Consider the following 16,151-nt stretch of genomic DNA (forward strand, 5'->3'; position numbering starts at 1 on the left):
CAACAGCATCTCTCCCGACTGGGCTCAGAAGAGCCCTAGTGGGTCACAAACTGGGCTGGTAACCACAAAGCCAGCAGTTCAAAGCCATACGTCCAGCTTGTCCTTGGGAGACGATGAGGTTCTGTGCTCCGGTAAAGACTTATGGGAGCCTTGGAAACCCGCAGGGGGTAGTTTTACTTTGACCTACAGGAATCAGCTTGATGGCTGGGAGTGGCTTTCCTGAGAACATGGCCAGTGGAAGGAAGTTCCTTATTAGCAGATATACAGCCACCCATGTCACAGCTCAGGACACAGGCCCACAGCGGGGCAAGTTCCCACTTGGGCTTTCCATCTGGTATCCCTTCCTCCCCCAACAGAGACTCACCTGCAGGTAATGGTAGGCCAGCCCTTGGTGGCAGGACTTGGACTTTAGCAGGCTCTTGTCTAAGGTGGCTGATGTCTTCTGGCAGACTTCATGGGCATGGCTGAGGGTCAGAGTGGACCAGGAGCCCCGCTTGACGTAATTAGTGTCAGTCCCCACCCCCAGGGTGGGGCAGGCGGCCGGGGGCACGGGCGGGGGTGGGGGGGCGGTCAGCTCGTTGGTGGTGTTCTTGGTGGCTTTGAGCATGTGGCCGCTGATGGTGTTGTAGGCGTGCATGAAGTAGCGTGGCTGGGTGCGCTCCGCCTGGCGGCCAAGGGTCATCAGGCCGGAGGCGGGGCCGCTGCCGCGGAAGGGGCCGCCCTCGCCATCCAGGTTGTCGTCGGAGCTCCACCAGCCCGAGATGTTGGAGCGGCTGCGCCGTTTGGGCTCCCCCGCCTTGGCGCGATCCTTGCTCTTGGCCCTCCGGCCCTTGCTGTCCTCCAGCACGCCCTTCTTGCCGCCATTGCCAGCGACCTTGCCTGCCGTGCCCTCCAGGGAGGGGGCCTTGGTGAAGAAGAGCCGCTGGACCGAGTGGACCAGGTGGCGGATGCGGCCGGGGCTCTCGCCACGGGCCTTGGGCTCGCCTCGGGGGAACTGGAGCGTGCTGAAGCCATCCCGGTGGATGGGCAGCTGCTTCTCAAACTGGTCCAGGAGGTTGGCAGGCAGCCTGTTGATCTTGGTGGCCTGGGCGTGGCTGGGGAAGGGGCTCTCCTCTGGCACCTCGAAGTGGGAGTTGTAGTGGATGCGGGGGAAGGTGCTGCTGGGTGGGGGCAGCTGGTTGTTGAGTGGGAAGAGGCCATCCCCAGGTGGCGTGTTCTGTCCCGGGAATCGAGCCTCTCGGGCGAAGGCCTCTGTGGGCGACAGCAGGTAGGGGTTGCGGTCGGGCCCTGCGAACAGGGGCTCATGTGGTGGGTCCAGGCTGTCAGAGAGGTGGCGGGGGCGGCTGTCACCGAGGCCTTTCATGATCCCGGCCCTCCCTCGGGGCTGGGGCCGTCGCCCTAGCAGGGCGCCCGGGTCACCTCTCCCGGGCAGCAGCTATCCTGGAGAGAGAATACAGACAAGGGTCAGACCGTCGGCTGTCCTAGGAGGGGGCAGATCTCAGAGTTAGGCTGTCCCTGACCCTGGAGGCCCAGGGCCAGAGCACCGATGAAGGACCCCTATGATATCTTCAGATATTGCAAAGTCTCAGATCAAATGGACAAATTATGAAATGAAGTATGTTTCCCTCGGCTACCTTGATGAGCACGTGTACCTCCACAGTTACCTGGAAAACCAGGCTTGAACTCAGAATTCTTGGTCTCTTCTGAATTCCTTGCTGGCACATGGCGGTGCGGGGTGTGTGGGAGGCGGGGAAGAGGGGGAGCTGCCCACCTCAATCCCTTCCTTTCTCTGACTCTGCCACTCGATGTAAGGGCACCCTCACCTACACACCCAAGCTCTGTCCAGATACCTCTCCAACTCAGTCATAGCAGGTTGTTCACAATAGCCAAAGAGTGCAAATGCCCATGAACGGATGATTGGGTATGGAAAACGAGATGTATCCACACAACTAATATTATTGGGTGATTAAAAAAAGAACTGAAGGGCTGTCACGTGGATGAACCTTGGAATATTATGTAAAATGAAAGCTGGCAGGTCCCAAAGGCCACACGCACACTGTAGGATTTCGTCTCTATAAAGCGTCCAGCACAGGGAAATTCTCACCGACCAGAAGCAGAGAGGTGGTCCCTGGGGGTGGGGGGGGGGAGGGGAGAGGCACGAGGGACTGCTTCATGGGTGTGGGGATTCCTTTTGGGATGATGGCAATTTTCTAGAACTAGGTCGTGTTCCAGAACACCACGGATAGACTGAAGACCACCGGCTGTACCCGTTAAATGGGCGAAATGACGAATGCAATAAAGAACAGTGTGGGGCCATAGTGAGTGCCCACCCGCAACTCCTACCCCCACCTCAGTGTTCAGTTCCCAGGACCTGATGCCTTCAGGGCCCAAGAGCTCGGGCTGCTGGTATTCACAGCCAGGTCCTGCCCAGGAACTGCTCTGAGCCAGGGGGAGATGCCCCCTCCAAAGTGCTGCTCCTCCCCTGGAGACAGCCCGTGTCCAATAACTAGTGGATGTGATGTTACAAAGGCGTGGCCTCCTGGCCCCAGTTCAGAACAACCCTGAAGAGCCAGCCCAGCTCCAGAGCCGCCCATGGGATTAGCTGAGACTTGTGCTGTGGCTTGGAGCCCTGGTGGCACAGTGGTTACAAGCTGGGCTGTGAACTGCAAGGTCTGCAGTTCCAAACCACCAGCCAGCCCCGTGGGAGAACGATGGGGCTACCTACTCCCCTGAGGTCTCAGACACCCAGCGGAGCAGTTATGCCCTGTCTATCAGGTCACGGAGACAGAATGGACTCAGTGGCAGTGAGCGCTAGCGGTTGTGGCTGCATGGTTGCTCAACACTCTCTTTACCTCAGGCTGCTCCCCTTGCTCTCTGAGGTTCTCCAGACTTCCCAATGAACCCCTTTTCTCCCCTCCAACTTTTAACTGGTGATTTGGGTGAGTATCTATACAGTAAATTGGTTTTCTATTCAACAATTCATATAGGTTTTAGTTTATGACACTGAGTGCAATCCCCGGAAGTGCAATATCCCTCTTCCCACTCAGCCCCCGGTGTACCGATCCCATCCCCACCCCTTTCCTATCCTTTCCCCACCTCCTGAGCCTTCTCCTTAAGAACTCACTGCCCTTGAGTCAATTCCAACTCATGCCGACCCTGTAGGGCAGGGTAGACCTGCTCCTGCGGGTTTCCAAGACTAACTCTTGGTGGGAGTAGAAAGCCTCTTCTTTCTCCTGAGGAGAGGCTGGAGGTTTTGAACTCTTGACCTGATGGTTGGCAGCCCAACGTGTAACCCACTACACCAGCCCTGGGCAAATGCTGCCTTCTTGATCTCATATGGTTGATTGTTCAACGTGTAGATCAATCTATTGTTTGGCTGAAAGTGAAGCCACAGGGTGTCTAGTTGAAGGGTGTCTTAGGGCCCAAGAATCAGGGCATCCAGAAATCTCGGCCTGACCTTTTTGTTGAGTTTTGTTCCACATTTTTCTCCCACTCTATCCATGACCTACTACGGTGCTCCCTTTCAAGCAGTTGGCAATGGTGGCCGGGCACCATCTAGTTCTTCTGGTGTTAGGGTTGTGGAGGCTGGGGTTCTCATGAGCCATCAGTCCTTTGGACCAACTGTTTCCATGCATCTTTGATTTTCTTCACTCTGCTTTGGACTAGGAGAGAACAACAGGGGCACCTTAGATGGCAACCCACTTAACCCAGGTCGTGCAGCACAGGAGCTGGCAGGTGTAGAGCTGCTTTGGATGGGGGGTTAGGGAAGGCCTCCCGGCAGAGGAAGCCTGTACACGGAAGCCTGGAAGAGGTGAAGGAGCAGCCACATGGATGGACCAGGAAGAGTATTTCAGGCTGAGGGCCCCAGGAAAGCAGGAGCCAATGGCCCTGCTCAAAGGACAGAAGGGAGGCTGGGGTGGAGGCAGGAAAGAAGCCAGCAAACACCCAAACCAGAAGAGTGGCCTTTTGTCTCTGTACCACAGGAGTCTTGCAAAGAACCCGAGCAGTGAGATTGGTTAGGAGGTGACTGAAGTTGTCCAGGTGACACACTCCGGTCACCTGGCCCCAGGTGGGGCTGTGGAGGTGGTGAGAAATGGGATGCTGGAGATCTGTTGAAGGTCAAGTGGTTTTGGAAGAACTTGCTGTGGGATGGGGTTGGGGGAGCATTAGCTGCGATGTCACTGGAAGCTTCTGGAACCTACTGCTTGGTGATTGGCCAGGCTTTTCTCACCCAAGGCTTCCAGTTTAGAGGTGCTACCCAGTAGAGTGGAGAGTGCATGGGTTGGACCAGGATTCAGATCCTGGCTGTGTTATTCATTTGCTGTGACCTCGGACTGGCCTCTTCTTCTGTGCGAGCCTCAGTTTCCCCTCTGGGAGCAGAGGGTTTCAGTGAGATGGGCTGAGGGTCTAGTCACACTGACTTCATCTGAGCTCTCTCACTTGGGGTTCCTGGCCTAGTGAGCACCAGCCCCTTCAGCACCCCAGGGTGGCATGAGCCTCACCTTGGGGAGGTCTTAAAATAGGCAGGCCTCGGTCTTACAGCAGGAACCAGCTGGCTGCCTTATATTGCCTTTGTCTCTGAGCTATACTTAGGCCTATCGGGTGCCCATAATTACCTCTCATTAATATAAGCCTCATTGCCCGCATGGAAACACAGTGCTACTGCCGTGCTGGGAGCCTTCCCTGCCCCATGGTGCCTCTGGGTCTGCAGCCACTACCCCCACCTTCACAGAATGGGCCCTACCCCCCACCTTCCTCCCTGCTTCTCTTGGAGCAGGAGCTAACCTGTGAGCCTGGGAGAGGTAATGCAATTAGGGACAAGGCCAGGAACAGAACCCAGCATGGCTCTTCTGGAAGCAAAACACCTTGGTGTCGCTTGCCTCATCTATGGATCCCTCATCCTTTTTCAGTTCATGCTTCCTGGTGATGTGACAATCAAGACCTTCCTGGATCTAACCCAAAGCCTTTTTCAGATGTCCCCCAATCGCACTTCCCTGCTGCAAAGTCCAGCCCCCTGGCCATATCTTCTATCTCTGATGCTGTCAGAAAGGCTGCTTCTGGCTGAGGTTGCATTAACAAAGGCAGGGCATCTACAGGAGGGAGGGGAGAGTGCTGTTCAGTGCTGGCCTCTTTTGGGTACGAGAGAGACAGACCATGGGGGTGAGGCATGGGAGGATAAGCTGGGTGATGAGGGCTGGGGAGGGTATAAGAAGGCGTGGCTGAGCATTCTGGGATGTCTCCAGCCGTCAGTGGAGGGCACAGCCTCTGAGCCGTGCTGCATGAAACGTGAGTGTGCTCCATGGACTTCCACAAGCTTGGTGTTGCCTGGGGTGGAGGCGGAGAGGCAGGCTGTGCTGCACTTACTCTTCTCCCTGGGGCCTCTTTCCATTCTCCAGGTCTTGCAGGCTCCTTCTCCTCTGACCTCTAGGCGAGTGGAGCTGTGTGCCCTGTGCTTCTGTGGCCATACCCTCCCCTGGTGATCTCACCGGCTTCAACTGCCGCCATTACGGACAACTCCTAAATCCACATCTTCTGCCAAATCTCCCCTCAAATACCAGACTCTGATCTCTAACTGTCTCTAACTCTGATCTCTAATGCCTGTCAGACATTCCCAGATGTCTGACAGGGCCCAAACCAAAGCCCTGATCTCCCCTCTGCCCCCAACCAGCCCCTCCCCCAGTCTTCCTCACTCACCTCAGCTCACCCCAACACCATTCCCTGGGTGCTCAGGTCAGTAACCTCGGGACCATCCTTGCCCTCCCTCTCTCTCCTCCTCCAACCCCATCCCACAGCAAGTCCTTCCGAAACCACTTGACCTTCAACAGATCTCCAGCATCCCATTTCTCACCACCTCCACAGCCCCACCTGGGGCCAGGTGACTGGGGTGTGCCACCTGGATAACCTGAGTCATCTCCTAACCGATCTCACTGTTCGGGTCCTTTGTAAGACTCCTGTGGTACAGAGACAAAAGGCCTCTCTTCTGGTTGGGTGTTTGCCGGCTTCTTTCCTGCCTCCACCCCAGCCTCCCTTCTGTCCTTTGAGCAGGGTCATTGGCTCCCACCATGGGGCTTTTACTTTCCTGGGGCCCTCGGCCTGAAATGCTCTTCCCGGTCCATCCACGTGGCTGCTCCTTCACTTCTACCAGGCCTCCGTGCACAGGCTTCCTCTGCTGAGAGGCCTTCCCTGACCCCCCACCCAAAGCAGCTCTGCACCTGCCAGCTCCTCTACGGTATCACCGGGCTTTTGTCTGCTGTAGCCTAGAACAGCAGGGACCACGCCACCTTGCTTGCTGCAGGGCCCTCGAGGCACCGAGACCTAGATGGAAGAGTGGCTGAAAGTCTTCAAGAGTCTAGAGATGGTGCAGAAAGCGGGAGGCAGCTCCAAAGGGGCGCATTTTCACCTGCAGCTGATCAGGGCGCCATCCCTTTACAGAGCCACCCTATATACATGAGCCCATTTTTTTTTCCATTTGGCATCTTATTTGTTTGGATGCATTACATCCCTAGGAAAAGAAGCCCAGGATTTTCCCTACTGTGCATTTCACCTGGCTTCCCTGTGGTCCATGATGCCGGCAGAGGTCGTCAGCATGAGGAAACCGAACTGCCGGGAAGGGAGCAGGTTATTCTGACACTTTTCTAGATCTTTGAGCTGCCCGTCAGATCTAGGGCGGATCACAACGTGAGCCCATTTACTCCTCACTGCAGCTCTTCCTGGTGGGGATGAAGAGTCCCCTGCATGTACCCCGGTGACCCCCACCTCCCCATGTTCAGGTCTTTGGGTAGTACCACTCCTCCCCCCAGTACACACACAAGTAGTGTCACCGTGTGGACAGTATACAAAGGACAGACTGAGACTTCAAAGGCTTGCCTACATTGGCTCATGCAGATTCCATCTTGCTCTCCGGGGTCACTCACTCTGGGAGGAAGTTAGCCGCCAGGCTGAGGAGACTCAAGGGGTGCCCAGGTAAGGTCCACGAAGGGGTGGCCTGAGGCCTCCTGCTAACGGGCAGCACTGGCCTGTCAGCTGTGTGAGGGCGCCACCTTGGAAATGGATACTCCAGTCCACGAAGAGCCTTCAGAGGGCTGCAGCCCCAGCTGACAAATTGGCAACAACCTTCTAGAGACCTTGAACCCAAGACCTCCCCTCCCCTCCCCCTGTTCGCTGGGCTGCTCCCAGGTTCCTGACCCTCAGAAACTGCGGGCGATAATAAATGTTTCTGCCCAGTTTCCAGTGTGATCTGTTATGCACCAACAGGCAACCAAGACACGCAGGCTGGATGTTACAAAGCAGCTTGGCTGGCTGAAGTCACCTGCTCCAGGCCCCACCGCCGGAAGTCGGTGGAGCTGGATGGGAATCTGTTCCGAGGCCTGAGCCCACGCTCCACAGCCCCGCTGGGCAGCCTCAACTCCCAGGATTCTTTTCATCTAACACAGCTCAGTTAGCCCGATGTAGTCAAGGTCCAAATTCTTTCCCGCCCTCATCTGTGTCCATAGCAACTGGTTGAAAGTATGCCATTCAATTAAGTGGTTGTTTGGTCAACAAGATAGCAGACGATGGCTTGAACAGACGTCCCTCACTCTGGGCTGCTGGGCACGCGTGGCAGACCTTGGTCCAGCCGGGGAGCCCCTCCTCCGCTTGGAGTGGTCAACGTCAGAGCCAAATTTCAATACCTGTGGATGCTTCTGGGAAAGGGGCACAGATTTGGGGGTCAGGGGTCTAGTGGCGACGGGCTGCTTACCTGGGCCGAGTAACCACATCCCACTGAAGTCTCAGTGGGAGCTTCTGAGGTCAGAGGGCCCTCCACGCTCAATGCTCATCTTTGTGTGGAAGACACGGAAAAGACAGAAGGACACACAGACCCAAAGAACTGAAGGCTCCCAGACCCTCGGGACAAGGGACTACAGAGGAGGCCCACAAAGCCACCCTTTACAAGTCCTGAATGGAATCCCGACACCAACCCAGTGCTGTTGGGTTGGTTCCAAGTCATAGTACCCTATAAAGCAGAGTCAAACTGTCCCCCACCCCCACCCCACCCCGCCCCAGGATGGGCTTAACCTTCAGGAAGCAGACTGCCATATCATTTTCCCTCGGGATAACTGATGGGTTCGAAGCACAGACCTTCTGTTTAGATGCTGAGCACTTAACCAATGTGCCTGTGGGCTCCATAAATCTCTTCAGGGTCCTCCCTGGCCCTCAGACGAAATGACAGCCTCCTCTTTCTGGCTGGCTTGTTAGCTATTTCTCCAATGTCTCCAGCTCTCGGTGGCCACAGGGCCATCACACATGCTGTTCCTTCTGCCTGCATGTTTCCCTCTCTGTTCTTCACACTCCCTATGGGCCGTTGATTTGCATCTCTGTTCGAACCTCACCTCCTTGGAGGCTTTCTTGACCCCTGTGTCTAAGAAGCTTCCTCCATCTAGATCCTGCTTCCCTCTCTCGACACCCCCTGATCCTGCTTCCCTCTCTTGACACCCCCTGTGATTCTCTCCCAAGCACCCATCAGCCCCCAGGTAGCTGGCTTGTTAACTTTCGTACTCGAAGCAGCTACTCCCCACAGTCTCTGGACTCTGAGGGGAGGTAGGGGCCGCACCTGTTTCATCTCCCATTGTATCCCCAGGGTGACTCCCGGTGTCGGGACATGAGACCAAAGCCCAGCTGCCCTCGAGTTGTTTCTGGCTCGTGGCAACTCCACGTGTGTCAGAGCTGTTGTTTGGTGCCGTTGTGGGCTCCGACCCATAGCGACTCTCAATACAACAGAAGGAAACCCGGGCCTGTCCTGCGCCGTCCTTATGCCTGAGCCCATCGATGTAGCCACTGTGCCAATCCATCGTGCCGAAGGTCTTCCTCTTTTTTGTTGCCCCGCTACTTTACCAGCAAGACGTCCATCTCCAGGGACCGGTCTCTCCTGACAACATGTCCAAAGTACGTGAGACGAAGTCTTGCTAATCTTTGCCTCTGTGGAGCATTTTCGGCGTACTTCTTCCAAGACGGACTTGTTCTTTGGCTTTCTATTTCCTGGTGCTTTCAATTTCCAATGACTTTTTCCCTGGAGGTTGATTGCCAGGTCTTTCTTCCGAGGGGTGCTGCGTGGGACTCAGAACGTCCAACTTTTTGGTAGGTAGCCACGTATGTTAAACTGCCAAGGACTCCTGGTATACAAGTAAGTGCTCAATAAATGGCCGCCGACTGAATGAGGTAGTCGGAAGATCAGAGGGAGGGGAGCTTGGGAGAGGGTTGGATCTGCCCTACAAGGGAGAAAGGAAGGAGTTGGTATGTAGGCTTTCCAGGCCCCTTTCTGGATTCTTCCCATGTCTGAGCCTCAGGTGAGCTGGGTTGGTGCTTCCATTCCCCAGAACCTTGCTGAAACACTTGGTCCCCAGCCCCCTTACCTGGTTAGCATCCTTGAAGCTCACAGGAGCTATCCCTTTCCCAAGAAGTTCCCCCTGACCTTACAAATGGGGGTGGGGCATGAGTCTCCAGGGCTCCCCGTGATGACAGGTGCCACCTTGATGAGTCACAGACATCTCTGAGAGTCCCTCTGTACCACCAGCAAGGACCCAGGTGTGGAGCTGGCAGTTTGTCGCTGCTGTGGTATGCAGAGGGCGATGTGCCTGGCTCTGCCTGGTGCCCTGGAGTCCCCGCTGGCTGTTGCCCTGCTTCAGGCCCTCAAGTGTCATGATTGAGACCACACATTCCCAAACTTATTTGGCCTACTGCCCCTTTTCCAGAAAAAAAAAAAATCATTCCACATCCTGTTAATGATTTTAAAATGTTGTACTCTAGCCCATCACCCAGTAAAAAAGTGTAGGGATCTGCTCTCGCAGCCCTCCTGAGTTATTCCAGCGTTGCCCAGGGAGTGCTATTACCCACTTTGGGAGACAGTGACTTAGATGATGAATGAGAGGCCCAGCATGCTTGAAGAGCAAGGCATGCTGGCCAAGGAAGAGCAGGACTGAGAGGTGAGGGTGAGAGTTGGTCCCAGCCACCTGGATTCCTAAGTCAGGACCCTTCAATCGTAGGGGAGCTAGTATTCTCACCTAGGATTAACCTGAGTTTGGCGGGGAGGGTGATGATCCTGATTGGCACCCTCCCCTCCCTTCCCAGGCCTCATTGGGGTCCCCATGTCAGCACGCTGGCCTCCCTGCTTGCATTAGCCAACCCCCTGGAGCTAAAGAGGTGGGTTTCAGAGCCAGCCTCCTGGAGCGCCAGTCCTAGGGCTGCTATTGTGGTGTGACCTTGAGCTAGTGACTTAACCTTCATGAGCTCCTAGTGCCCTCCAAGGGCTGCCGGGAGGAATCAAGGAGTTACTACAGGCAGAAGGTTTTGTCTGGCACCCGGTCCACAGTGCTCCACAAGCACTCACTGATGTTATTCTTATCAATGGGGCCCACCCGCAGCAGGAAGTCAGGGTGCCAGAAAAAGAAGGGGCCCTGGAGGCTGCAGGCCTGGCACCACCCCTGCTTCCCAAATCCAAACAAAGTCCTTCCTCACGAGTCCATTCTGACTCACATTGACCCTGCCTGGGGTTCCGAAGCTGGTGGACCTCATTTTCTCCCACGGAGCGGCCCCTGGATTTGAACTGACCACTGTGCTGTTAACAGCCCACTGTTTAGCCCACAGTGCCAACAGAGCCTTTAGATCCTCAGAATTGTTTGATGTGGTTTAGCACTGAAGCTTTCTTGTCTTGGCCAGCCCTCTCAGGCTACCTTTTGGTGAGCTGAGGCTCAGCATGGGGCTGGGACTGGCCCAAGGTCACACAGCAGGTGGAAGCTATGTGGAGGCTCAGGTCTCCTGACTCTGAGCTTGCTGCGCCCCCAGCACCTCCCTGGTCAGGCTGGAGAGTCAGCAGGTTGGGCCTATGCCTGGCACGAGGGCGTGGTCAACAGAAACCCGTTTCTGCTGATGAACCACAGCTGAAATCCCCTTTGGGGCTGGATGTTTGTGAGGGGACAGCTGGTACAGCAGCAGACTCAGTGCCTGCCAGCTCCCCAGGTGGCCTGTGGGGACAGCTGGGGCTGGGAAGGGGCAGTGCCAGGTGCATGAGCCTGTCCGGTCACTGTAGAACTCAGCCAGCTCCCCCACCTTGGCTTTCTGATTTGGAAAGTGGGGGCCTGGTGAGTTTGAGTGAGAGGGCAAATGGAAAGTCTTTATAAGCCAGCCCAGGCTCAAGGGCAAGAGGGTGGGGTTTAGAGCCCATCTGATGTGGCCTGAGAGTCTAGCTTCACCTCTCCACAGCCGTGTGGCTTTCCGAGGGACAGGTGGCCTCTGGGGGCCTCGGTTTCTTCGCTGGTTAACTGAGATAAGGCGCTCCCTTTGCCAGACCCAAACACCCGACTCGCTGCCATCGGGGCAATACTGACTCGGCACGCCCCTCAAGGCCTGGGGAGAATGGCCCTGAGAGTCTCCAAGACTGGGACTCTTCACAGAGACCAAGTAGGGCTGCCTGCTCCCCCGGGCCGGGTGGGGAGAGCCTGGTACCGAGACACACCACACACTGTCCGATTCCCCTGTGCGGGTCTCCACAGCACCCCCTCCACGGAGACGCCAGGCGGGCTGGGAGGCGAAAGGGAGGCTGGGAGCGGCGGCTGAATGGGCCCAAGGCCTCTGATGGCGGCGAGAAAAAGCTTTGACTTTTTCTCAGTGTGGGGACGGTCACGCGATGTTGTGAGGGGTTTCCACGCCAGCGGCTGAAGGCCTTCTCCTCATGAAAAACCCAAACCCAAACAAAGTTGGTTTGCAGGGTGCTTGTGAGCTTCAGTAAGAGAGCAAGCTGGCCACCCCGTGCGGCTTCTGGAAGGTGCTTAGTCAAGATTGCTATGGAAACCCAGCCAAGTCTCAGGAAGCAAGTTCACGCTGAAGCCGACTGATCACGTGGGTAAATGCTCAGCTGTTAATGGGCTAGGTCAGCAGTTTGAACCCACCCACGGCGGCCGCTGTGAGGGAGAAAGAGGGGCAGTCTGCTTCCGGAAGAATGTCCCGCTAGCTACCACTCACTGCCAGCGAGTCAATACGGACTCCTGGGGACCCTACTGTAAAGCACAGGAGAACTGCCCCTGTGGGTTTCTAAGACTGTAACTCTTTCCAAGAGCAGGAAGCCTCAGCTTTCTCCTGTGGAGCAGCTGCTGGTTTCAAACTGCTGACCATGAGGTCAGTAGCCCAACACATAACCACTACGCCCTCAGGGATCCTTAAACTTGTACAGTGCCTCTAGATATGATTGAACTATTGTATGATACGTGGATGGAGTGCCAATAAAAGTTTAACACCCCCCCCCTCCAAATGTACAGTAACTACAAACAGGCGGGTCGACTCTGTCCTGTAGGGTCACCATGAGTCCGGTTCCTACCAACACGTGGGAGCACTTTAGATGAGTTACCTTGCTGAATCCTTGTCGTAGGCCTGTGAGGCAGGCCCTGTTATGATCCCCACTTTACAGACGGAGAATCGAGGTGCACAGGGAATTGACTTACCCAAGGTCACATAGGTAGGAGGTGGTAGAGCTGAGATTTGAACTCAGCAATCTGGCTCCAGAGCCTGCGCCTCCAATCACCTTCTGTGCTGCCTCTCAGCTTTCAGAAAACAATGTCCTGTCGGCCACCACCTCACAGACCCTGTTCTTGGGCTATGCTCAGGGGATACCCCATCTAACCTCCAGCTCACCATGGCCGTCAGGGCCTCACTGACACCCCCTGCCGCCCCACTTTAGCCTCAGATCTCTGAATGGTGGTGGTGGGAGTGTAGGGGGCACCTGGAGGCCACCTGCGTCAGCCTGTTCTGGCCAGGTCTCCGCTAAGGGACTGTCAAGGAAGGTTGTGCTGGCAAACAGCAGGACAAATTGGTCAGAAGGCGGCAATTGCCGGAACACTTAATTCAATTCCTTCAACATTTATGGGGCCTGCTCTGTGACTCAGATGGTCCCAGCTCCGAAAGAGCTTGTGGCCAAGTGCAGGCAGCAGAAATACACCCAGCAATTCCACAATGTCTACAAAATCAATTCCTGAGCAGAGAAAGCCCAGTGGAGGGAGAGACTGTGGGGTGACTAGGAGGGATCCCTGGGGGGCTGGGGGGTGGGCTACACACGGGGCTGATGCCCATGAGATCGGCAGTCCAAACCCACCAGCCACCCTGTGGAGAAAGACGAGGCTGGCTGCTCCTGTAAAGAGTCACCACCTTAGAGACCCTAAGGGGCAGTTCTACCCTGTCCTGTGTGATTGCTTGCGTCAGAACGGGCTCAATGGCAGGGGGTTTGGCTGAGGCACCAGGAAGGCTCCCCAGAGGGGCTGGCATCTGAGTTGTTTCTCTGAGGACCAGGCCGATTTCCACAGGCAGACACGTGCACGGGAGAGCAATTCACAGAGCAAGCTACGGAGGCAAAGTCATGGTCAGAGGTGAGAGGCTGCGGGGAATCCTGGACAACAGCAAGCTGTCCACAAGGTGGGCATGGGCTTTGAAGGGGTGGGGGAGGCAGAAGCCCAGAGTCAGATGTGGGCGGGCTTGATGCCCAAGTCCCTCCCTACGGACACTAGACTTCAACTGTAGGTCATTGGCCATGAAAACAGAGCAGAGCTCTAAAGGCCCCTGATGCCAAAAATCTCACTGTCCTGCCTTGTGCACGCGGGAGATAATAAATATGCAAGGTTCTTCTTGCTCTCTTTTCGGAATGAGAACCTTTATTATAAGTCGGCTGCCGGAAGTCAGCTATCTATCGCTCAGTGTCTCTTGGTCTGCAAGGTTCTTCTTGAACCAGGATCTGTACCAGCTGAAGTCTGAGAACTAGGCAAATGTCCATCAGGGGACTGGTTAACCAGGTCACGATTCAGCCCCCAGTGGAATACTACGCTGCTGTGTAAAAGGACACAGGAGCCCTGGTGGTGTCGTGGGCTACGTGGTGCGCTGCTAACTGCAAGGTCACCAGTTCAAGGCTTATTTGGGAGAGAGAGGAGGCGGCTTTCTATTTCCGTGAAGAGTCACAGTCTTGGAACCCACAGGGGCAGTTCTACCCGGTCCTAGAGGGTGGCTGTGCGTCAGAATCGACTCGGTGACAGTGAGTTTTGGTCTTGGGGTAAAAAAACAAGGCCGCTCTCAGTGGGAAGCTCACCAAGCTACACTGTTTAGTGAAAACAGCCAGGGGAGAACAAGGCTATTCCTTTTTCCCACCTTGGTATGTATCTGTGCCTCTCTTTTCATTTGGGTTCTCTCAGAAATAGGTCTCCCTGAACAAGGGTTCAAGAGCAGTGGATTTGAGGGTGGGGATGGTGGAGCGCAGTGAGGGAGAGGGAAGCAAGGCAAGGCGGTCAGGATGTGGTGGGTAGCTGGGGCTCATTGCTGCTGAGCAACTCCGTGGGGGCCATGGCAACCCACCTCAGGCACATCCACCCAGGGGCAATGGGCCTGGGGTAATGCATTCTCTACTTGCTTCCACAGTGGCTGGGGGCTGCCCCTGGGCCTTCCCTGTCCAACCTGGTCACCCTCCCCTTGCTGGCTGCAAGAAAGGCTGCAGGTGTTTTCAGAAGGAAGCCATGGCGAGAACCCGAGTCTGAGGTGGATGGGACAAGGCACCAACGGCCTCTCCACAGCCCGGAGTTAATCATCTCAGAGGGGGGTGGGGGGGCAAAAGGATATTATTCACATTTTGCTTATCTGTGGGAGGCTCTTCCCAGGTGCCTGCATGTACGGTGGCTTGTGTCCTTGGTGTCCTTGTCCTCCCCAGGTCTTGAACAAGGGCTAGCTCACCCTTCCTCCTCAGGAGGCTCTTCCAGATCTGCTGGCCACCTGTCCCTCTTGCCTCGCCTGTCCAGCTGCCTCTGCCCCCAATGAACTCCACACCTCCTGCAGAGGATGGGGGAGCACCACACACGTCAGGGGTCCCCCACTGGGCTGGGGACTCCTCAGACGCTGGATCGCAGCATACTCGGGTGTGTCTGTGAGTCATTCAGTCATTCAGGGCCGAGCTCAGCAGCAGAACCGCCTTGTGGAGGAGCTCTGTGTCACACTGTCACACACAGAAGCACTGCACACGCCCCTGCCCTCTGCTCCTCCCATCCTGCACCGCCCCCTCACACCGGTTCTTTCAGCCGCCAAGAACCTGCCGGTAGGGTAGATGGGTGAAATTAGATCTGATCTACACAAGATTTTTTTTAGGAGTGGAGGGGTGTGCCGGTTGCAGCCGGCCTGCCCCAGCCTGCCACGTCAGAGGTGGCCTGGTGCCAGGGGATGGTGTCCTAGGGGAAATCCCGTAGCATACCCTGGTGCTCCTCAGGGACCCTGGGGTGAGCAGAGAGAGGCCTGGCTCACCTCCTAGTTCCCACCACCTGGGATTCTGAGACACTGACCTCTGATCTGCCACCCAGGCCTGCAGGAGCATTTAGGAATCACCAATCCAACCTCCAGTGTAGAGACAGGGAAACTGAGGCCAGAGGGGGTGCCTGATGCTGGAGGGACACAGAAGGTTTCAGAGTCCCATCTTTTTTGGTGTGTGTGTGTGTATGTGTACTTTAGAAACCCTATGGAAGCAATTCTACTCTGACTTATAAGCCCACCATGAGTCGGAACTGACTCTAAAGTAGGGGGTTTGGTTTGAGTCTTCTTTATTGTTTTTTTCAACCTCGGTGTGTATCTGTGCCTCTCTTTTTTGTTTTCACATTAGTGTCTCGCCCTCTCTCTCACCATCCAATCCATCTTGCCAACCATCCAGGTTGGGAAGAAGCAACCTTCAAGATGACCCCCAAGGAATCTCATTTCCTAGCGCCAGTCCCTCCCCTGCTGAGTAGGGCTGACCCTGCACCCAGCAGGCAACCGCAGAAAGGATGGGCCTAGGTTATAAAAGACACTGCAGCTCCACACAGTCCACAAGAGCCACGTTCTATGTCCTACTTTAGTGACTGGGGTCTTGAAAGCTTCTAAGGGGCCACCTGAGGTGCCACTAATGGTCTCTTTCCAACCTGAGCAAAGAGGAGTGAAGAAAGTCGAAGGTGCAAGGAGGAACCATGGAAACCTCAACCTGTAGGACCCGAGACCAGAAGAACTAGCTGGTGCCCAGCCGCCACTGGGGCTGGTTCCAAAAGGAGGCCTAGCAGGGAGCCCTGGAGCAAGATTCAAATCATGAAAGAGTCCAGGCTTACTGGTCTGATCAAGACTGGTGGACCCCTTGA

General features: G+C 55.7%; 1 protein-coding gene across 4 annotated transcripts in view; it reads right to left on the bottom strand.

Moving 5' to 3' along the window:
• The window catches only part of DLGAP4 (DLG associated protein 4), a 132,456-nt gene that overhangs the window by 78,180 nt on the left and 38,125 nt on the right, over positions 1 to 16,151 (bottom strand). For all 4 annotated transcript variants that reach the window (XM_004697962.3, XM_004697961.2, XM_045295536.1 and 1 more), the window contains exon 2: positions 365 to 1,440. In XM_004697962.3, coding sequence (XP_004698019.1) covers positions 365 to 1,363 — 999 coding nt within the window. In that variant the 5' untranslated portion in view covers positions 1,364 to 1,440. The remainder of the gene's footprint in view (positions 1 to 364; positions 1,441 to 16,151) is intronic.

Source organism: Echinops telfairi, unplaced genomic scaffold (genome assembly GCF_000313985.2).
Source record: "Echinops telfairi isolate 266 unplaced genomic scaffold, ASM31398v2 ScPeMD7_5592;HRSCAF=6446, whole genome shotgun sequence".
NCBI classification, from domain to species: domain Eukaryota; kingdom Metazoa; phylum Chordata; class Mammalia; order Afrosoricida; family Tenrecidae; genus Echinops; species Echinops telfairi.